The sequence below is a fragment of the Myotis yumanensis genome, unplaced genomic scaffold (genome assembly GCF_028538775.1).
Source record: "Myotis yumanensis isolate MYYU_CA2020_CCGP unplaced genomic scaffold, mMyoYum1.0.hap1 SCAF_1, whole genome shotgun sequence".
NCBI lineage: Eukaryota > Metazoa > Chordata > Mammalia > Chiroptera > Vespertilionidae > Myotis > Myotis yumanensis.
Genome location: NW_027223752.1, coordinates 14,906,316 through 14,928,380, shown reverse-complemented (window position 1 = coordinate 14,928,380; position 22,065 = coordinate 14,906,316). Strand labels below are relative to the sequence as shown.

The window sequence follows — 22,065 nt, the reverse complement described above, 5'->3', positions numbered from 1 at the left end:
GGAAGCGGACTGGACGCTTCTACCAGAGTCAGGAGCAAGGTCAGCAGCCAGGCCCAGGCAAGCCTGCCCCCGCACGTTCCTGTGCAGGAAGCGGGCGGCACAGCACGCCCATCCGTCTACATGGGACTGCGGGGCTCCTGTGCTACACGGCAGAGCCAGAGCCCTGTCTGCTCGCAAAGCCTGAGACGTTTACTGTCTGGCCCTTTACAGAAACAGTGTGCGGATCCCTGGGTGAGGAGAGCACAGGCCCGGACACAGGCGTCAGTGAGCACAGGAGAGAACACTGTAGGGAGAATCGGGGGCAGGAAAGGGCGGTGACAAGGAGATGTCGACAGAGGCCAGGAAAGAGAAGAGCAGGGTATCTCTGTTGCAGGTGACGGCCCAGGGGCGACCGTGAAGCACCACAGGGCCCCGCTCTGTGACCCACCTGGTGAAGAGTCTGGTGGACAAACACACAGCTGTTCACGATGGCCTCCCGGTGTGACGGTGGCTGCGGCAGTTTGTCATACACGACCGGCATGTAGTCGGGCACAATGTAATTCGGCTTCTCCAGGTCCATCTTGCTGGTGAATTCTTTGCCAACTTGATAGAGCGCTTCCGTGGACCAGTCCCCAAACCAGTTCAACACACACCTGCGGGAAGGCCCGAGTCTCAGACGGCGGCCAAGGCAGGGTTTGCCCCGGAGGGAAATCTACGTGCTGACCCAGAGCTGAGCGCAGACCATGTACCTGTTGAAAAGAGCCGGGGATGTGGCCGCGCGGTCCTTGAGCCCCTCGGAGGACGGGTTCATGGTGAAGACGACGTGGAGGTTGCGGATGACCTGGCTGGTGAACCACTTGTACAGCTCCTCGTGTGAGTCCAGCATCAGGCCCTCCTTCTGGGCCCCCTCTTTGCACTGGGTCATCAAGGTGGCATACTCATCGCCTTCGAACAGACCAGGGACCTACGAGATAAACAGCACCATGCCCGACGGGTCCTGGTGACGCCACCACGGAACAGCCACCAGGGCAACAGGCCACTGCATCACCTCTCCATTGGCCAGAAGTGTATTCATTCGCTCCAGGAATCCAGAATCCAACACGTTGGACTCGTCCATTATAAATGCTATCTTTTCATTTTTGCAGCCAGAACGTCTCAGCACTGTCCGAAGGTCTTCGTCAAAGTCTTCCCCCGTGTACTTCCTGTGGACCTGCGGGGGCAGCGGCAGGTTAAGCCCTCTCACCCCAGGAGCTCCGAGCAGGAACCAGAACCCACTGCTGGATGAAGAGCCTACGGAGACCCACCTTGATCTGGTACACACTCAAACCGTTCATCCAGGCCACGAATCGGGACAGGGTGGTTTTTCCCGCTCCACTGACCCCAATCAGAAGCAAGTGGCCTTGAGGCTGGCGGAATATTCTGAAACGGTACCGGAAAGAATACATTTAAGGCTTTATGCTGCATTTTCCTTTTGATACTCGTGTTCTGCACTTTTCTAGGATTCAGTCTACAACATTTCTAACGTGTTTTAACTTGAATTTGTTAAATAACAATTTAACATTTTCATTTGCCAGGTCCAGTGCGATGAAAAGATCCGATGGCACGAGGGAGACAGGTCTGGGAGGTGGAAAGGGCTGTCAGCACAGGGGCGCAGGACTAGGAGGAGCTGACGGAGGTCTGCTTAGCAGGCAAGTGGGGGTCAGAAAAGCGGGACTCATAAAGAAGGGGGGGTCCCTTGGCCGGGCTGAGGTGGGACTTGGGAGGGTCAGTCGGGAGAAGAGCACCGGTCCCTGTACCACCCCCACCCCCGCCCCGCCCAGAGCAGCTCAGGTGAGTGGGGAGCTGTGATAACAAGAAGCCCACCGGTCGATCCTGAGCACGTGGTCCAGCACTTCGTTAAACAGGACCAGAGGAACGTCAAGCTCTTCTTCATAGAAGACTTTCAGCCTCGCTTTGACGTAATCTCTTAACTCTTCTTGGTCTACTGGGATGTAATCCTGGAGAAGAAAGATAAGACCCAAATTACTAAGAAGAAATGATCTTAGTTATTATACCAAAGTCAATTATATTTCCACATTATTGAATGACCCTCTGTTAAAAATGCAGTAAAAGATGTCATTTACAACACAGCCAAGAAAAACACAAGGTAACTGGGACTAGATCTGGAAACACGGAGAATCTGCAGAGAAGGCCGACTCCCTGAAGACACGAGGGAGACCTATGTACGTGGAGAGAACCGTGGTCCTGCAGAAAAAGCACCGACCGTGCACAGGCCACTCCCACCCACAGACAATCAATGGGATCCCAGCCCACAGCAGTGGGTGGCAGTTCTGCTGCAGCCTGACAAACCAATTCTAAATGTCATTTGGAGAGGAGAGGCCCAAAGGTCAGGACCTCCCTACAGAAGAGCCAGGGGTGAGGCCCTAGATCAGACAGACTTATCACTGTCATCAGGAGGATGTGGTTTGCACACAGGAAGCGACAAACCGATCAGTGGACAGGACGGAGCTCTGAAACAGACCCGTGCACACAGAAGTTCATTTTGATAGTGACACTGCAGAGTAGAGGTCATTCAACAAACGGTGCTGGGACCGTGGATGTTCATGGGAAAGAAAATGCGTCCATAGCTCACTCCATACACAAACAAAACTACTGATGAATTACGAATTTCAATAGTATTTCTTTAAGAACATTTGTTTCGCCCGGCCAGTTGTGGCACAGTGGTTGGACTTCGACCTATGAACCAGGAGGTCCTGGTTCAATTCCCGGTCAGGGCACATGCCTGGGTTGTGGCTCAATCCCGAGTAGGGGGCATGCAAGAAGCAACTGATCAATGATTCTCATTATTGCTGTTTCTACCTTTCTCCCTTCCTCTCTAAAATCAATAAAAATATATTTAAAACCAAGAAAAATCATTTGTTTCTCAAAAACCACCAAAGAGTGAAAAGACAAGCCACTGGGAGGAGCTACTGCCTCTAACTGAAGGATTAGCATCTCGAGTCTGGAAGTAAACTGCAGATTCTAGCACAAGCATGTCAAACTCCCCAGCCAATATAACGGTATGTAAGAAACGTTTACACTGTCAAACTACAGCAGGAAGGCCGGGGAGGGTTGGGGGGCAGGAGTGGGGGGGTAAGAGATCAACCGAAGGACTTGTATGCATGCATATAAGCATAACCAATGGACATAAGACACTGGGGGGTAGGGGAGGCCAGAGGATTGTCAAGGGCGGGGGGGGGGGGGGGGGGCGGGGGCGGGGAAAGGAGACATATGTAATACTCTTTGTAATACTTTAAGCAATAAAACAATTTAAAAAAAAGAAACATTTTAACAAAAATTTCGTTAGCTTAATTCTTACAATATCCTGTTATACATAATTGTTAATAACGAACTACAATGTTTGCTAATGACTGATAACTATAATCACGTTGCATTCATTTCCCTTACGCGCCTTATGCACAGGCGCACCATTTCTCTCCACTAATACTAGCAGCGAATATTTAAGCAGCCAATTGCCATGTCATTAGTCTTGGACTGACTTGTTTGGTGTGCACAACAGGAAATATTTCGCTTTTGGAGAACAAAAACATAGGCTTATTTGTGTTACGCTTATTAATTTGTGCAGTTATTCAGTGTCTGATAAGTTAATGTTTAAGAAAAAACATTACTTTTTATTAAAATGTCCTATTATTTTATGTTAATGATGACTCATTTACCTCAGCCCTTTGTGTTCAGCATGTCTCTATCGAAATAAACCTACGTTTCCATGAAAATGGAAGCTTTTGTTTTTTTGCGGCCACATACACTTAACCCTTGTTTGGCCTGTGTTAGCCGTGGAGTCTGACAGGCTTGCTCCAGCACAATGAACACACCTGCCCGCTGCCTTTGCTCCCGTCAGGCCCTCTGCCTGGCAAGCCCTTCCTGACGCCCAGGAGGCCCGCGAGCCTGGAGACCCGACGCCAGGACCTCTCGCGATGGGCCACGTCCCTGTCTCGCCCTTTTAGACTGTGGCCCTGACACGCCCCCGAATCAGCTGCTACCAAATGACGTGCACAGCAAGAGGACAACTCACTAAAGCGCCCCACCTCCTCTTCAGAGAAAAGGACGGCTCGCGGCTGTGCTGGAAACGTGACCTCTGTGGAGGATCTTAGTGTATGAAACGTTCACACAAATGAGGAAAGAGCGAAGGGGAAGCAGAGGCTTTCCCTGCAAACACGCTGGAGCCACATCTGCTGCTGGAGCAGCCATTGCACGGAGATAAGAAACAGCCGTCCAGCCCCACTCCGGGGACTCTACCCCAAACCCCTATGTTATCAGCGGCTGCAGAGACGCAGTCACCGTCACGCGCGTAACCACCTTCATTGACAGCGCACTTCCAGACAGACACGTTTTTTGGTCAGAGGATCATTCTAACCGACAGGAATGCAGAGAGGGCATGGCTGACTGACAGGAGGTGGGAGCAGGGCTAACTGCAGGGCCAGGTCACAGAGGAGGGGTCAGGGGTCACAGAGGAGGGAGCAGGGCTGACTGCAGGGCCTGGTCACCTTGGACAGCCAGTTGCTGTACAGGATGGGCCGGCTCATGGCTCTCTCCTTGTCGATGTTGGGGAAGTGCTTCAGAGCCACCATGTCGATGTTCTCGTCGGTCCAGCGCCGCTCCTCGTCCTCCACAAGCCTGCCGGGAGAGCAGCGTGTGAGTCCGGAGGTCAATGGGGGTGGGAGGGGAACACCAGGTTGTGTGTTAACACTTGGAGTGCAGGAAACGAGTTAAGTCGGCTCGCGTGAATTGCACGTACTCCGCGGGAGCCGTCTTTAACTTGGTTCATATAGATTTGCGGTGGAGTGCGGGAAACGTGTAAACTCGGGCCGATTGTAACTGCGTATTACCAAATATTTGTTTGTAATCCACCCTTTTGGTGGATGGAACAAAACCAAAAGACAGAGCCATCTTATATTTTGGCGGAAAATTCACCCGCACTCCAAGTGTTAAGGGTGACTCCAAGGGCTGAGATCAGTCTTTATCAGAAATTTTCATTTTCTACAAATGGAAAAACCTGAGAATCTGAACTCAAGATGCTTAAGCAATCCAAAGTTTTAACATCCCATATAATAAAAGGCCAGTATGCAAATTGTCCCCTCGACCGGGAGTTCTACCAGGGGACCAGGCCAGCCTGCCAACAGCCCATGGCTCCTTCCCCCAGCCAGCCGGACCCCACCTATGCATGAATTCATGCACCGGGCCTCTAGTTAAACATAAAACCCTGAGACCTATGGCACTACACTGAAAACAACTCCCTTAGAAAGGCTTAACCACGTGGTTTAAGAAGAGACCGTGGTCCAGGGCCTCGGCTTTTTGAACAGTGCTCTGAGCGCAGGTGCTGAGGACAGATGGGAACCGCAGTGTGCAGCTCTGGAGGTGCAGGCTCGTGAAGAAAACAGCAAGCAGGTGAGCTGTGCCTGTCCCTACAACTGGGAGGGGACCTTGGGAGGTGACTACACTGAGCAGGCATGTCATGGAGTTACTGCAGTCCATCAGAACTGAGATGCATGGTGGCTATGCCTACATTCAAATCTAAGCAAAACCTTTCTCTGGTATTTTGGGAAAGCTGTGAAAATTGCACTACAGCTCAAAATTCATTTAAAAAATATTTTTACTGCCCAAACCTGTTTGGCTCAGTGGATAGAGCAATCGGCCTGCGGACTGAAGGGTCCCAGGTTCGATTCTGGTCAAGGGCATGTACCTTGGTTGCGGGCACATCCCCAGTAGGGAGTGTGCAGGAGGCAGCTGATCGATGTTTCTCTCTCATGGATGTTTCTAACTCTCTATCCCTCTCCTTTCCTCTCTGTAAAAAATCAATAAAATATATTTAACAAAAATATTTTTACTGATTTCAGAGAGGAAGGGAGAGGGAGAGAGAAATAGAAACATCAATGATGAGAGAGAAAAACTGACAGGCTGCCTCCTACACACTCCCTATTGGGGATCGAGTCCGCAACCTGGGCATGTGCCCTTGACTGTAATCAAACCCTTCAACCCGCAGGCCAGCACTCTATCCACTGAGCCAAACCGGCTAGTGCTCAAAATTCATTTTTTAAGTTAAAAAAGGGAGAGCAAGCCCTGGCTGGTGTGGCTCAGTGGATAGAATGTCTGTCAGCCTATGGACTGAAGGGTCCCGGGTTCAATTCCAGGGGGCGTGCAGGAGGCAGCCGATCAATGATTCTCTCTCATCATTGATGTTTCTATCTCTCCCTCTCCCTTCCTCTCTGAAATCAATACAAACACATTAAAAAAAAAGGGGGGGGGGGAGTGAAGGTAGCTCACATAACAACGAAAAGACTGCATTTTTAAACCACAGAGCTGCCAGGGCTCATGTGCTGCTTCCCCGGCCCTGCCTCACGCACCTCGCTCCAGGCTCTCAGTAAGGCAGTCCGTGGGATCCAGAGATGCCATGCAGCCTGGCCTGAAAACGATGGGTCTATACGGCAGCACTAAGACCCCAACAAGCCGGGATGAGAACAGCTGCCTGGGGGCAGGACACTGGTCTCCAGGAGTAACTGCCAAACGCTTCTTTCTCAGTCTGCCAGTCTGGAAGCAGCTATTGGCCGGGCCTTCCCAGGGGAGTAACTGCTAACTAGCTGCCAGCGACTCCCAGCAGCTGAGATTAGCAGTGGCCAGATGAGCTCACCTGGTCCTGCTGCAGATGGCCACCTGGGAGGGCGAGGGCCTGGCCCTGCGTGCATCCGCTCTGAGCCCTCCCTGTCCACTGTGAGATCTGGCTCACGGGCACGTTTCCCCAAATGACATGCAATAGGAAACTTGGTGCTGTATTAAATACCAAGTCAGTTAAGATCTATTGTTTACTAAACGTTTAGTTAAGGCAACACAAATTTAACTTTTTCTCACTAACCTAAAATGAGCCTAATATTCTGTGAAAAATTGCAGTGTTGAAATACATAAAATTAAAACTGTAAGAAGAAAAAACTGACACAAACATTAGGAATTTATTGTAAAACAAAGGTTGTACGAAATTATAAAGAAGGCAAGAAAAAGGTCCTGATTTTACAAGGTCAATAACTTTCAAGATTCCTTAAATGAGAAAAAGACTCAACTTTTTACTGTGACACTTGGTCTGACTTGGACCACACCGGCTGTGATGGATACTGATCCCCACAGTCATCAGCAATTCCCTTCCCGAAGTAACAAGGAAAACACGAAGCTTACAAGACAACAGCGGATACAAGTGGCCAACAGTGAGAGAGAAATCCAATGCCTCAGACGCAGCTGCAACCCCTTGATGAGAACCAAGACGGGGGACAAGGAAGGGGGTGGCTGTGGAGGCCACACGCCACATCGTGTTAGAAGGCATTTAACTCACCGGTGAACTCTGCGCTTGGACAGGACATCACAGGTAACTACCTTGTGTGGTGCCCACTGGACAGAGGGTGAGATGCCTCCCCAAGGTCACAGGTGACCAGGGTGGGCGGCCACAGTGCGCTGCCACCCGTCTGTCAGGGGTGGGCATGATGAATCCCAGACACAAGGCTGCCCTGGCCACCTCCGTTCCTTCCATTCCCAGCTCAGAGCTCAGCTTGGCTCACGGGGCGGGAAAGCCTCACTGAACCCCACTCAGAGGGACTCAAAGTGGGGGGACGGCACTGCCCGGGTCTGTGGACTTACCTGTCTTGGAAGAGGCGCAGGGCTTCATGGGCCCAGATTCTGATGAGCCCTTCCACAGGCAGAGTCTCCAGCGGCCGCAGGGCCTCGAAGATGCCCCGCACCCACCTCGTCATCTCTCGGGGTGAGTAGATGTAGTGGGGCTGTGTGTCCTGGGTGAACCTCTCCTGCGGGAACCGGGAAAATGAAGTTACATGTGAGTATCTTAAGACATGAAAAGTGGTCGAAAGGTCAAATGCTGTATAACATTCTTACATTAAAAATAAAGAACCTAGCCCCAGAACACTTAAGGATGGATTAAATAGTGTTGGAGCAACTGGACAACTGTCCAGAACTAAGTTAGATCCAAGTTGCTCATTTTATGTTGGGAAAAAAAAAAAAAAAAAACCCCTACAAAATATTCCTCTAAAAATATTTTTTTAATGAAATTCCTAAGTTGAGCCTTTCTAGGCATGATTTCATTAAAACCACAATTGAAACAAAGAAAAAGACTTACAATGATGACAACAATAATTCTGTAGGAAAAAACTACAATTATACAAAATAAAAAACAATTTTAAAAACTGGGGAAGTTGTTGCAACCTGCCCGGCAGCGCTCCCAAAGGCCTGGAGCAAGATGGACGATGGCCGGGCACGGAAGCGGGCGTTCTCGGCCCTGGGAAAGGCAGGCAGGCAGGCAGGCTGCCCCAGGGATGCCGGGGAGAACCACTGGGCTCACCCAGTGGCAAAGGGACGCTTCTACTAAACATTAAGATGCTAACGAGGGCCGAAACCGGTTTGGCTCAGTGGATAGAGCGTCGGCTTGCGGACTGAAAGGTCTCAGGTTCGATTCCGGTCAAGGGCATGTACCTGGGTTGCGGGCACATCCCCAGTAGGAGATGTGCAGGAGGCAGCTGATCGATGTTTCTCTCTCATCGATGTTTCTAACTCTCTATCTCTCTCCCTTCCTCTCTGTAAAAAATCAATAAAATATATTTAAAAAAAAAAAAAAAAGATGCTAACGAGGAAAGGCAGAGGCCTTGCAGGTGGGGTGAGAGTCCAGCCGGGTGAGACAGCAGGTGCCCCTAGAGACACTGCGGCCCGATCAGACAGGCTCTGCTCACAGCCCCAGCCTCATAGGGAAACAGTGCAGGGCAAGAAGCAGCACAGAAACCTCGGCAGTCATGACCTGCACAGGGGAACGCTGGGTGGCAGACTCTGGAGAAAGGCTCTTGGCTAAACGAGGGGTTGGAATAAAGCTGTCTCCTGGCAGAGCCCTCCCATGACCAGAGGGGTGGGGAAGCCCGCGTACCTGAGACATGGTGTAGAACTCCACCATGGCGGCGGTGAGCGGCTCCGCATACGTGCGCAGAGACGGGATGAGCCGCAGCATGGCCCGGTTGAAGGTGCCGTAGATCTGCGTCAGCGAGGCAGGTCCCGGGTAATCCACGTACACCACAGGCACGTGACGCAAGAATCTGTGCAAAAACAGCGGGCTCAGACTCCCGGTGAGGAGTGGTGCCCCAGCGCGGCGCCCGTCCTGGGCGGGACCCCAACCTGCTCCCTAACCCACCTACACAGGCTTCACGCCAGTCACCTGAGATCACACCAAACAGCTCAGGTCTGAGCCTGACACCTAACAGTAGATGCAAGGCACTTGAGAAAGAATTAAAACAGCGCAGGCTTGCTCTAACCGGTTTGGCTCAGTGGATAGAGCGTTGGCCTGTGGACTGAAGGGTCCCAGGTTTGACTCCAGCCAAGGGCACATGCCCGGGTTGTGGGCACATCCCCAGTAGGGAGTGTGCAGGAGGCAGCTGATCGATGTTTCTCTCTCATCGATGTTTCTGACTCTCAATCCCTCTCCCTTCCTCTCTGTAAAAAATCAGTAAAATATATTAAAAAAACACACAAAACAAAACAGCGCAGGCTCATTTCAGCCTCTTCCTGGCCCTGCAGACAGTCTGGGCAGATCACTGCTGCCCGAGGAGTGGATGCTTCCACCGCCAGTGCTTCCCAGCGCACAGCAGTGCAGGAGCCCAGGAGGGGCCCCAGGATGTCAGCCTTTTGTTACCTTTTTACAGTTAAACCAGATGTTTGTTGTGCCGCCTATAAAGCCACCCTGGAATTCGTGTGTCAGGCCAGTGAGGTCAGCAGAGCTGGCATTACCTGTGAGAGAGAGGCTTTCTCCCAGGATCCGTGGGCGGATTGCAAGCCCCGACAAACTGGATCCTCTCCAGCTTCACCCAGGTTTGATCTGAGGTTCGGTAGAAGCCTCCATGTTCCACCATCTGAGGGAAGCAGGAGGGGACACGTTAGGAGCATACGTGCGAACCCGGGGAGCAGGGCCGCGGGCGTAAACAAACCTGTCTGATGAAGGAAATGACCCTCTGCGTCCCGTACTTGTCCATGTCTGGCAAGTTGATCTCATCACAGAACAGCACCAGCCACTTGCCCAGCTGGACGGGAGCCAGGACGACGCCGTTGGGCGTGCGCCGGTACTCGCAGTAGTGGTCGAAGGTCTTCAGCAGCAGCTCTGGAGTAGTGGCGCTCGAGAAGTTCAGACCCACCACCTGCAGACAGGACGACACCATCAGTATCAGAGGGCCGACCCAACCACGACAGCCTCCTGCCCACCTCCCGCCGCGTTACCTCCATGTCGGGCAGGGCCCGCAGGGCACTGAAGAGCGTCATGGTTTTGCCGGACCCGGGGGGGCCACACAAGACCAGTGGCTTGTGCTCGGCCAGCCAGGTGTACAGGAGGGCTTCGTGGCGGACCGTGTCCAGGGTCGGCACGACGACGTCTGGGGCCGCCACCTTGTGGGTCTCCACTTCAATCTGAGGCACCTTGGCCTGCCACGGCGACCACTCTCCACTGATGGACACCTACCCAGAGAGACGGGGGGAACAGTCACCCCGGGGCCCCTGTGCCTCCTCACAAGACACGCTCAGTTTCACACAAATCAGAACTTTCAAGCTAGTCTGTGCTCCTTGTACAGCATGAATCAAAGAGGAGAAGCTGCTTCTAGAAGTGGAGAGGGGAGTCCGAGTCCACAGCGAGGCTGCACCAAAGGGGGAGGCTGCGCCTCGGACCACTGACCTCGTAATCAATGATGGGGATGTTGGGTGCAGCGGGCAGGGGCACGGTCGTGATCCTTCTGATGTACTCGCCCAGCTCTGCCCTCATTTTCAGCCGACTGTCCCCAGACAAGGACCAGAGAATGGCATAAACCAGATACCGCTGTGGAAAGAGAAGCAACTTGTTTTCCATCAAGTTCCCACAACAACAAAGCAGACGTCAATGCAACATTAACCCTGAGAGTGGCTCCTGGACGCTCAGAGCACACGCAGGGCACGCAGTTGCCCTGACCTGGATGTAGCGCTCCAGCTGCTCAATCTGCATGGGGAAGTCGGGGTGGTTGGCGTTGTACTGGGCCACGTTGCGGCAGGCCTGGTGCAGCATGGAGAAGAGGGAGCCCAGGCAGCGCAGGCGGGTCAGGTCCATGATGTGCTCCAGCTTGAAGGCGTGCTCCAGGGCCTTGGTGACCAGGCCGTTGGACGTGAAGTACGGCTGCATGATGGTTGCCGCGTCCCTTTGGATCTGCGAGAGGAAGGAAATGCCGCGTAACTCATTTCAAGAGCCTGGGAACTTTCAAGCACTTCTAATCTAGGCCTGGGCAGGTCACTTGATCTCGGGAGAGTATATTTTGGATTAAAAAATGAAGGATGAGCTCAAATGACCAATCCTCATCCCTTCATCCTGATGGTTCTCAAAAATCATGTTTTCTGGGAACACTGGTTCCCTCCAGCAACGTGAAAGGGCAGACGTCCATCAGTCTATGTGGGAAGGAAGCAGAGGGCTCTACACGCTCTCCCGCGTGCCTTAGCTTTGGCAGCTGCAGTGGCTGGGCTTCCTCAGGGGCAGGTGTAACACAAACCTCAAGAGAGTGCCTGCCTGGCTTCCGCAGTGTGTGTGTACGCGCGCACGCATGTATGTGCATGGGACGGGGGGAAGGACACAACCCTCGGACCCGAGCTCGTGGTGCCTACCTGCAGCATCGGGGACGCAGCCTCCTCCCCCTCGTCCTCCTTGCCCTTGCGCCGGCGCTGGGCCTCGTCCTCCCCTTCGTCCAGGGGGATGCTGCGCAGCCGGGCCAGGAAGTTGTTGAAGATCATGTCTGTGCTGAGCACGTCCTCGCTGAACCAGACCATGCCGCAGCGCGACACCGTGGCCAGGGTGGCGTACTTCAGGTCCTGCACTTCAAACATGATTCGCACCTGGAGGGAAAACACCAAGCAGGTTGAACGATGCAGGTTTGGTAGAAACCTGGATGTTAAAGTTCTCTTTCCTATGTATGCCCTGAAAGAGTGATTTCTATCCAATTTTTCTGCACTTAGTTAAAAAGAAAAAATATCAATGGGCCCTTGGAGAAGCCACGGCTCCGGGAAGGGGACGCCAGCAGTGAGCACCCCTGCTCATCGTGGCCCATGCTCCCGGCTGGAACCCGCTCGGCCCTCACCAGTGCCCGGGGCAGGCGCACAGCGTCTCCACGTTACAGATGGGCTGGGGCTTTCCCAGGTCCCACAGCCACCAGATGGTGAGGCCGAGATCAAACCAGATGCCCAGACTCCAGAGCACCGCCCTCGGTGCTCACCTGCCTCTGGGAGAGCAAGCCCTCTCCGACCACAGACTCTACTGGACAATGCGCTCTGAGAAAACACCCGACTAGTCAAATCCAGACACGCGTCTGAGTGGGCACAGCTGCTGCGGCCAAGCACCTCGGTCATGCTCCGCTCCTCCTTTCTCACACCCGCCTCTGGTGGTCCATCGGCCACTCCCTACACCTTCGCTTCCGACCCACCCCCACGGCTCTGCCTGGTACCAGGCAGCCTCTAAAGGTCCCCTTGCTCCCAGCCTGTCCTCCAACCAGCAGCCAGAGGGGTCTTTGGCAACAACAGTGACACTGTCCAGACTCTCCCATGCTTCCAGCTCACCCGGCGGGCAGGCTCAGTCCTCACAAGGACCCAGAGGCCCATGTCCTCTGTGATCTCACTGCCTTCTCCCCTCGTTCTTCCACGCCAGCTGCTGCCCCTTGCTTCCCTCGCACACAGCAGCACCTGCCACGTCTCCTGCCATCTGTCCCTTCACCCAGAATGCCCAGAAGGCTCCTCTCACCCCTCCATCCTTACTAAGACCCACCTTCCCAGTGACACTTTGGCTGCCCCAGCCAACAGGGCAGCCTCCACCTGCCACCAACACCGCCCGCCCTCTCCCAGCATCCTTTCTGCTCACACCATCGCCTCTTCTCCTGCCCATCTGTCTTCCCAGCGACTGTGAGCCCCAGGACTACAAGGGTTCTGTCCATGCTCTTTATTCCTGCACACTCAGCATCTAGAACGGGCCGCACACGATGGCTCCAAAAACGCTGGGTCAAGAATGAACGTGAACCCCCGCCAGGCCTGCCCAGGTTTCCACGTCTGCAGGCGGTGTGTTCAGGGCCCGATCCAATGCTCACCTCCAGGGACGGCCATGACAGCGTTGCTATCTGAATCCCTCAGGTGCCACCTTCTCACATACAGTAACCCTACCTCCAACTCCACTCACGGGGTTGTAGGACGAGCTGAATGTGCTAAATATTCAGATCGTGGAGAGTTACGTGTAAGCCCTGTGAGACGCTTCTCACTAGCCCTGGGCGTGAATACCCAGCGTGCAGGCTGACTGAGAGGTATCTGCACAACCAGCTGCTCCCCCCGGAAGCGTCTCCAGGGCCGGGCTCTGCGGGCACTCGGTCTGCGGTTGGGACGGGATGGGACGGAGGAAGTGCCTACATTGGGCGGGAGGCTGAGGCGCTCGCCGTTGGGCAGAGTCAGGAGCTTGTTGTCATCCAGCACCGAGTTCAGGTTCTCCACCCACTCCGGGTCCACGTCGCCGTCGAAGATGACCCACTGGCGCTTCTGCAGCTCGCCCCGCACGTTGTCGATGATCCTGTGGGAGGGTCACAGCTGGGACTCACTGGGGTTAGCTTTTACATGCTCGCCCTGTGATGGTTTCTCAGCCGACTGTGCAACTAGGCTCAGACTTGGGCTGCAGAGCGCCAGGTCCCACTGGGACTCACTGACCGAGCGACTTACTTTCTCAGGACATGTGTGAACAGCCCATCGGTCCATTCCCTGGTGTTGGGGTCCAGGGTCCCGTACAGGTGGTCTTTGCTGATGGCTTTGGGGTCGATGATGTGGGCCACGCCTTCCACTCCCTCGAGTCTCTCCAAAGCCTTGAGAAGAACGCGCCAGGCCATGCTCTTCCCGCTCCCCGAGGGCCCCACCATCATCAGGCCGTGGTTGATCTGGGTGATCTGGTAGAGCTGGAGGACCTGCGGGCAGACACACAGCACGTGACCTTCCAGAGAGAGGAGCGAGCTTCTCCAGCCACTTCCCGTGTCAACAGCAAGAAATGTTCGGTGTGGCTTCTTAAAGGCACGTACTAGAACTTTCTTTTTTTTAATCCTCACCAGAGGATATTTTTTCAGAGGGGGGAGGGGGGAGATGAGAGAGAGAGAGAGACAGACAGACAGACATCAATGGGTTGCCTCCCTGTGCCCCGACCGGGAATGGAACCAACAACCTTTTGTTTTACGAGATGATGCTCCAACCATCTGAGCCACCTGGCCAGGGCAACACTGAAACTTTTTTCTTTTTTTAAAAATATTTTTTTAATTGAATTCCGAGAAAGGAAGAGGGAGAAAGAGATAGAAACATCAATGAGAGAGAATCATTGATCGGCTGCCTCTTGCAAGCCCCCTACTGGGGATCAAGCCTGCAACCTGGCATGTGCCCTTGACTGGAATCGAACCCAGGACCCTTCAGTCCACAGGCCAACGCTCTATCCACTGAGCCAAACCAGCTAGGGCAGCACTGTAACTTTTTAACCAGAGATACGTCACACAGGCCACACCTGCAAAACTTTCACAAGGGTTGTGACTACACTGTGGAGAGCCCTTTGGTGAGTCAGGAAGGTGGGAGCCAGTGGAATGGGAGACGCTGACCCAGTTGCCTGACAGACACCAAAGCCCCCCCACCCCCCAGGAGGGGAGCCCACGGGTGTTCAATGCAGACAGTGCGCTCAGGCGCATGCGTACTTTTCCTCATGTGAGCCTCCCAGAGGAAGGGAAGAGGCCAATGCAGTATGTCAGCCATGAGTTGGTTAGAGACTTACGCTGTCTTGTAAATAAAACTCTCATTGGCGTAAACATTTTCTGTTGTAAATCATGCCCTTAGCCAGCATTTTCAGAGAATGAACTATCTCACGTAAGTAAAATTCTCAGGTAAGTTTTGCTCTCTCTACATTTAAGTTAAGAAAAAAGTACAGTCCTGGTGGGTGTGGCTCAGTGGGTTGGGCCTGGTCCCGTAAACCGAAAGGCTCAGTCCTAATGTGCCTGGGTTGCAGCTCAGTCCCTGTCAGGCCCAGACATGCAGGAGGAAGGTAATCATTGTTCTCTCTCTCTCTCTCAAAATCAATAAACATAAATCTAAAAAAAAAAAAGCCAAAGGAAAAACGTCCACACAGGCGTGGGGACAAGCCATAAACCAGCAGGCCTGGCCTTTGACAGCTCTAATGTCCTCGTGTGCGGCGTCCCGCAGTTGTCATGGCTGCAGCCACCCCACCAACAGAACAACCCCAGGTACCTTTTCAACCCACATTCCGCCAACTTCTTCCCCGTCTCCATACGTCAGATACATCTCCTGACACACTTTCTTCAGCTCCTCCCGCAGTGCGGTCATCTCCCCGCGGTGGTACTGGACGCCAGGGAACACGTCCGACAGGAGACTGAAGAGCAGCGGGATGTCTTCGGCCACCAGCTTTGGCACCATCGTCTCACAGACGCTCTGGATCAGAATCTGCGTGGGAGAAGGGGCGAGCATGTTGCACTGCACATCTGGCTGAGCCCCTCACAGCCACGCACCCTGTGAACGTCGCCACCCGCCTCCCCCGCCCCACCGCCCCTGCAGTGATCGCACCGAGCGCTCCCATGTGGTTCAATGTGGAAGGAAAGTTTAACCAGTGCCCAAGGTTTCAGTGGCTGAGAGGACATGTGGACAAACCTCCTGTTCAGGTAGATTTTCTGCAATCTCTCCTTCATCCACTACTTCGCCTCGTTCTTCCTTCTCCCTCTTTATCTTCTGAATCCTCTCTCTCTTCACGTTACCTGCACTCACCAGCACACTCTTCAAAGCTCGAAGCCCAAAGTCATAATGGCTCTGAGAAGAGAGCTGCTCATCACACAGCCTAGAAAAGAAAGCGTCTTCTAAAAACCGTGCACTTACGTAACAAGTGCCGAGTCAGGAAACGTGAGAATACTATTCAAGATGCACCGTAATTGGAGGTAAACTTGAAATGGGCACGTTGGGCACCAGCTAGAAATGCGATTATGAATCACTGAGTCACTCACTTAAAGAAGGGGACGATCTTGTTGGCAAGGACTTCGGCCGTGCGGAAGCCCTGTGAGTACAGCATGACCTGGGCAATCAGCTGCCGGTCGGGCTTGGTCATGGCCAAACTCCGGAACAGCTTCTTCAAGTTGTCTGGGAGGTTGGACCTGCCCGCGTAGCCAGGGTTCATGGTGATGAAGATGGCCATGTCCGGGCTCACCTTGACTTGTTTGTTCAGCAGCTCACAAGTAATGGGGGCAGAGGCTGAAAATTGGGGGAGAACGTCAAGACTCACGATGTCCAAAAACTACATAAAAATCTCTCTAAAATTACAAAGCACCATTTCCCTGCTGGCCTCGAAGCGCACAGCCCAGGGCTGCAGGGAGCCGCTCGAGGCCTCTCTGCAGGCACCATCTCCCCACACCTCACCCACGGACGTGTCCAACTATGGAACAGACTGACCCCAGGCAGAAAGCCCTGCTCTAGGTGTGCGACACCGTGTGTCACAGGCCAACGCTCAGCTAGCGATGCAGTCTAAGGATGGTTGCAGAAATGAAACCAACCCAAGTGACACGACTGGCTGGCTTCGGTCATGAGTTACCCTTTCTGAGGATCGTTAAAAACACCCCACACTGAGCCTGCGGGGTGGCATGCACCTGCTCCAGGTACTGATTTCGCTGATTCTACTTGCTTTATGTAGGAGGTCTGGACATTGTTTCATAGGACAAGTTACTGTTATTCTGGGATAAAAGGAAACTCTGCAAGTTAACTGTGCACAGGAACTACCCAACATTGCCATGTGGGTGCACTCATCCTGATGTGCCTCTCCCTTCGCAGTGATGCAGCCCTCGGAGCTCTCTGCAGGCGCTCCTATCTGACCTCATTCCCCAAGCTCTGCGGAACCCTGGCCAGACAGGTGGCGAGGAAGGCTGGCTCCGGGGAGGGAGGGGGAGCACCCAGGGTTCACAAAGGCACACGCTGTGGGAGGGGCACGGGGATGCTCGGGTTGGGCTTCTCTGGGACAAGCCGTGCAAACTGCTGATGCGGAGATGCCCCGGGCTTCCCTTCCATCTGCACCCTGCCTGCAACAGTGAGTCCTGGAGCGAATGAAATGCTCCCTCACTTCTGATCAAAGCCGTCCCCAGTGGCATTCCACCCACATTCCGAGAGGCCGTGGAGGAGGGAAGCCTTACTCTTATCGAAGTTGGGGTTGGAGTGCTCCCGCAGCGCTTCCTGGATGCACTGCACCTGCTGGGACACGGCCGACAGCATCCGCTCCTCCAGGCGGTTGAACTCGTCAAAGCAGCCCCACGCTCCCACTTGGCAAAGGCCCACAAAGATGCGTCCCATCGCCTGAAACAGCAACAAGGGCGCTAAAACCAGCTGCCGCGGCGCTGGCTCAAATCCTGCCTGCGGTGACCTGTCCGACCCGGTCCTGGGCAAGCGCCATCTGGGAACCCACGTCTGCTCATCTCCGACGTGGGACTAAGAGCACCTCCCGCCCAAGGTGGCTGTGAAGATGTAATCAGGCTCACAGTGAGGCGAGGGCCCGCCTGCCACAGCAAGAGCTTCTTCAACAAGAGGGGTCCTTAGTGGACAGAGGGGCCCTCACACCTTTTCCTCTTGTGCCCAAGTCCTAATGACAAAGCTGTCATTTGTATTTTACACTTTCTGTTGCTTAAAACATTTCTTTTAATATATATATATATATATATATATATATATATATATATATATTTTTTTTTATTTCAGAGAGGAATGGAGAGGAAGAGAGAGATAGAAACATCAATGATGAGGGGGAATCATTGATCGGCTGCCTCCTGCATACCCCACACTGGGGATCGAGCCCGCAACCCAGGCATGTGCCCTTGACTGGAATCGAACCCGGGAACATTCAGTCCGCAGGCCAACGCTCTATCCACTGAGCCAAGCCATCCAGGGCTTAAAGAACTTTCTGCATAACCTGCATTTAGGACCCCTTCTTTAAGAAAGGCGGTATGCTGCACTAATGAGGGGACTCTGAAAACATGAAGCTCAATGTTGAAGCACAGGTGGGGACCGAAAGCTCCCGTCCCCAAAGGCCTCGGAGGCCCCGCTGGGCAACAAGGACGTCAGCTTTGAGAGGCGCAAGCACGGTATCCCCACCTGACCCTCTCAGGCCATCCAATTTTGTGTGGACCCCACAAAGCTGCTCACCTGGAAATCAAAGGTTTCGTCACAATTGAAAACCAAAACAAAGCGTCCCAGCTGATGGCCAAGGGCCTTGACAGACTCGGTCTTCCCGGTCCCAGCAGGCCCTGTTACAGGAAGAAGGCGACTCAGTGCCTGAGTCCATCACTCAGTGGGACTCAGCTATATCGTTAAGACAACTGTAAAAAGCAATTCGTTTTAAAAAACAAATGTAAAAAATGAAGACAAATTTAGTTTTTAGAACACAGTAGCCACGTGATTAGGAAATATATATGATGATTTAAATACACTGAAATCATTCAATCTTTAAAATGACGTCCAGGATGGTGGAGTCACTTACCAAACGGGGACCCGCCCAGCCTGGCCTCCAGGGCTTGCGTCATGGTCAGGTAGCAGCGGTCAGTGAGGGGCGTCTGCACCAGCTTGTCCTGGACTCCCAGGTACTCAAAGCCATAGTTAAACTTGGCGTTTGCCATCTGGATGGACAGCTGCTGTAACACGTCCGTCTGCTTGGGGTCGAAGTAAAACCGCATCTGGCGGAGCCATTCGAAAGACTTGCTGTTGTCGATCTTGCTTTTGATCAGGGCCCGGGTGACGTCTCTCTGGTGAACCAGCTCTGTAATCTGCAGAGAGAGCGCGAGAGCTCGTCATGGCTGAGCAGTGCTGTGCCCTCTGGGCGTGTGGATTATTGGGGAGACCGACACGCAGAGCTGAGTTTGTCTTCACTACACTCCCAGGTGCTAATTCACTTTCAGAAACGCTGGTCATCAGTGTGATTAGAGTCAAAAGCGGCAACAAACACGAAACACCTGCTAAGTACGAACTCTGCAACCAGCATACACCCCATCGGGAGAACAGCTGTCCCTGTCCCAGCCGTCTCTCTGCTGCACTGGGGGTGCAGAGCCCTGCCCACCTCACCGGGCCTGCCGACTGCCTCCGCGCCTCCTTGAAAGGAGACGAGGAGTGCAAGACTCAGGTCAAGGGCACCACTTCCCTTTCACCAGGATGATGTCGCATATATAACCCCTGTGCTCCACCCAGATTATTTTCAGGGGGGGGACACAGAGCCCTATACCCATTCCAGGGCATATCCGTCTGCTAACTACTGTTCTCCCTAGTGCAAAAAGAAAATTTTCCAGAAAGGATTCAACTGCCTGAGTTGAAGGCACGGAGCCGAACAGGGAGGGAATGAGTCGGGCACGGGACTGACCAAGTGCTCCAGCTTCCGCCGGCGCAGCGGGGGCTGCTCCATGAGGACCGAGTCGGCCAGCACGTTGAGGGTGACCTCCACGTTGCTCAGCACTGACTGCAGGGTTGCTGCGTCCCCGTTTCCACCCGTGCTGCTCAGGGCTGTCTCCACATTTTCAGACCAGGCTATCTGGGCCGACAAAACCACAAGCTGGGCCTGAAAGACACGAGACACAAGGTCCAAGAGGGTTGTTTTAGAGATCAGCCTGCCCTCACCTATAGCCCACCCCACGTCTACACTGTGTTACCTGGTATTTATCGATCCAAGTGATGTAGGTATTGGGGTCGATTGAAGTGGCTTTACCAAAAATCTCAACCTCCGTCACAGACTCAGCCAGGAGCTTGGCCAATGTGACTCTCATCTCCTTCTCCACCAGCGTGAGCCACTCGTTGATTTTGGGATGCTCGGTAATTGACACGGGAGTTTTAAATATAACCTGAAATAAGTGAAATCTAAGAATTAAGGTGTGCAAAAACGGGAGAGAAGCTTTCTAAGAGGCAGGCCCCAGCGAACTACCTCCTCTCCTTCTCGGGATGAAATGCCCAGGACAACAGAGTTGTCCTCGTTCAGGATGATGCTGGAAACGCCGGCGAACATCTTCTTGAAGTGCTTCTGTAACTTAGCGACATTCTTGCTGTTTCCAATGATTTCAAGCAAATCCTCGTCACCCACAAAATAGAACCTAGAATGGAAACAGCATCCGTATTCCTCAGATGTTACACAGAAACAAATAAGGGGAACCAGGGCACAAGGCCAGACTGCAGGTGCTGTCCAGCCTCAGCCTGGACTGGTCACACCCAAACTCCCCTTCCCCCAGCAAACGTCCACCCTCACCTAATAAGACACCAAAGAGGAATTCAATAAATCTGACATCACGCACCTTATTTCACAAACCCAATTTTTAAAAACCTGTCTGATTTACGCTAAGTACATTATTCAGAAAAGCGATGCCACTTAGAAAATAACCAGAACTAAATCTGTAAGTGATGCAAGCTGCCTGGAAGGTGGAGAAGGTTAAAGGAAGCCTAATAAACAAATCCATGTAGGAAATTAAGGATTATCTGTTGCACTTAGGAATCAGTGCATGAAAGGGAAATAGTACTGATTAAATGGATGATCGGTGACAAAACCCTTGACATTAAAGTGACTGCCACAGGCCCAGAGGGAGGGGAGGGCCGGCAGCAGCACAGCGGAAGGCTTACCTGGGGAAAGATGACCGCTCCCTTTCCAGGTACTCGCCCAGTGCTTTCTGGATCTTCCCCAGCAGGTCTGCCAGCCTCTCCAGGGACCTCTGCACCCCCTGGATGTTGAGAACATCCATCACCAGGGGAGACTTGGATACTTTTTTCATGAGCGCCAAGAACTCCGTGCTGATGCTACAAGTCGGGTGGAAGCCGAGGTCAGCCTTGGTGTGAGGAGTGGCTCCCAGCCCGCCTCACCCATGGGGAGGCCCTACCTCTGGAACCGCTGGGTTTCCACGGGCAGCAGGTGCTTGATATCTGCGCTGCCCGTGAAGATGCCTTCCAGGTAGACCCAGCGCCTCTGCACGTCGATCCACACGTCAAAGAGGGCCATGATGCGATTCAGCTTGTCTTCCCAGCTCAGGGCGTCCTCCTCGAAAACCTGGTGGGCAGATGGAAGGAAGAGCTCAACCACTCACTCCCATTCCCAGCAGACACGCAGCCTCACCGAGAATGCAGGGCGAGACCCGCCCGGTTACCTGGCTCATGCACCAGCAGGCCAGGACTGCCTCCGAGGCACTGCAGGGCCAGAGCAGGGGAAGCCTGAGGGGAGGGGACGTTCCCCACACGGTACCTTGTAGTACGGAGACAGCTTCATGGCGGAGACACTGTTGATGTGCTCTTTGACCTTGTTGAAGAGGTCGTCCCAGCCTCGAATCAAGCGACACTTGTTCTGGTAGTTAACCAAGTCTAACTCGTACGTGTTCCACACTTCTCTTATCTGCACCAAAACCAGAGACGCAGGTCATCACTGTGTGGGCACTCACCTGCACGGCAACCGTGTGACAGGGACAGAGGATCCCGGATGGGGCTCCGTTGTTACACGGCGCGAGGCTACACGGCAGCCTGAAACGTGACACGGAGGTGCGGCCGGTCCCGGAATTCACCTGCTTCAAAAACTCCTCCAACGCCATCTCCCCCTGCGCCACGAGCAGCACATCCTTCACGATGGCTTCGTTCTTCTGCAGGTCGACGTCCCAGATCTGCCCGAGGGTGAGCTCCGACACCACCCAGTTCACGTGCAGTCTCTTCATCAGCTGCTTCCAGTGGCGATCCTTCAGGGCCTCGGACTTCAGCTCGATCACCAGCATGTTGATCTGCGGAGAGCCAGCAGGTCACCCGGGGCAGCGCTTCCCAGTGGCCCCCCCCCCCGCCCCCCGACTGCAGCGCCCGTCACCCACCTTCAGGTAGCCTTTCAGGAGCCGCTGGACGAACTCGTAGGATGCGTACTGCCGCAAGCGGGCGGGGAAGTTTTTCAGCTGGTTCAGGAGGCCATCCAAATTCTGCCGAAGCTGTCGTGAGAAAAACCATGATCCCCAGTTAGCCAGC

General features: G+C 53.5%; 1 protein-coding gene across 1 annotated transcript in view; it reads right to left on the bottom strand.

The window, feature by feature from the left end:
• LOC139010127 (cytoplasmic dynein 1 heavy chain 1-like) overlaps positions 1-22,065 on the bottom strand; it is a 64,895-nt gene that overhangs the window by 14,777 nt on the left and 28,053 nt on the right. The window contains exons 19-48 of the mRNA XM_070414216.1: positions 21,918-22,028; positions 21,624-21,833; positions 21,311-21,457; positions 20,952-21,118; positions 20,698-20,871; positions 20,012-20,177; positions 19,743-19,931; positions 19,457-19,651; positions 18,587-18,869; positions 18,253-18,353; positions 17,250-17,409; positions 16,077-16,320; positions 15,730-15,913; positions 15,313-15,525; positions 13,762-14,000; positions 13,459-13,615; positions 11,680-11,907; positions 11,000-11,230; positions 10,730-10,870; positions 10,282-10,515; positions 9,996-10,202; positions 9,799-9,920; positions 8,945-9,110; positions 7,657-7,820; positions 4,524-4,653; positions 1,843-1,976; positions 1,284-1,398; positions 1,028-1,189; positions 729-943; positions 428-632 (exon numbers count right to left, since the gene is read on the bottom strand). Coding sequence (XP_070270317.1) covers positions 428-632; positions 729-943; positions 1,028-1,189; positions 1,284-1,398; positions 1,843-1,976; positions 4,524-4,653; positions 7,657-7,820; positions 8,945-9,110; positions 9,799-9,920; positions 9,996-10,202; positions 10,282-10,515; positions 10,730-10,870; positions 11,000-11,230; positions 11,680-11,907; positions 13,459-13,615; positions 13,762-14,000; positions 15,313-15,525; positions 15,730-15,913; positions 16,077-16,320; positions 17,250-17,409; positions 18,253-18,353; positions 18,587-18,869; positions 19,457-19,651; positions 19,743-19,931; positions 20,012-20,177; positions 20,698-20,871; positions 20,952-21,118; positions 21,311-21,457; positions 21,624-21,833; positions 21,918-22,028 — 5,394 coding nt within the window. The remainder of the gene's footprint in view (positions 1-427; positions 633-728; positions 944-1,027; positions 1,190-1,283; positions 1,399-1,842; positions 1,977-4,523; positions 4,654-7,656; positions 7,821-8,944; positions 9,111-9,798; positions 9,921-9,995; positions 10,203-10,281; positions 10,516-10,729; positions 10,871-10,999; positions 11,231-11,679; positions 11,908-13,458; positions 13,616-13,761; positions 14,001-15,312; positions 15,526-15,729; positions 15,914-16,076; positions 16,321-17,249; positions 17,410-18,252; positions 18,354-18,586; positions 18,870-19,456; positions 19,652-19,742; positions 19,932-20,011; positions 20,178-20,697; positions 20,872-20,951; positions 21,119-21,310; positions 21,458-21,623; positions 21,834-21,917; positions 22,029-22,065) is intronic.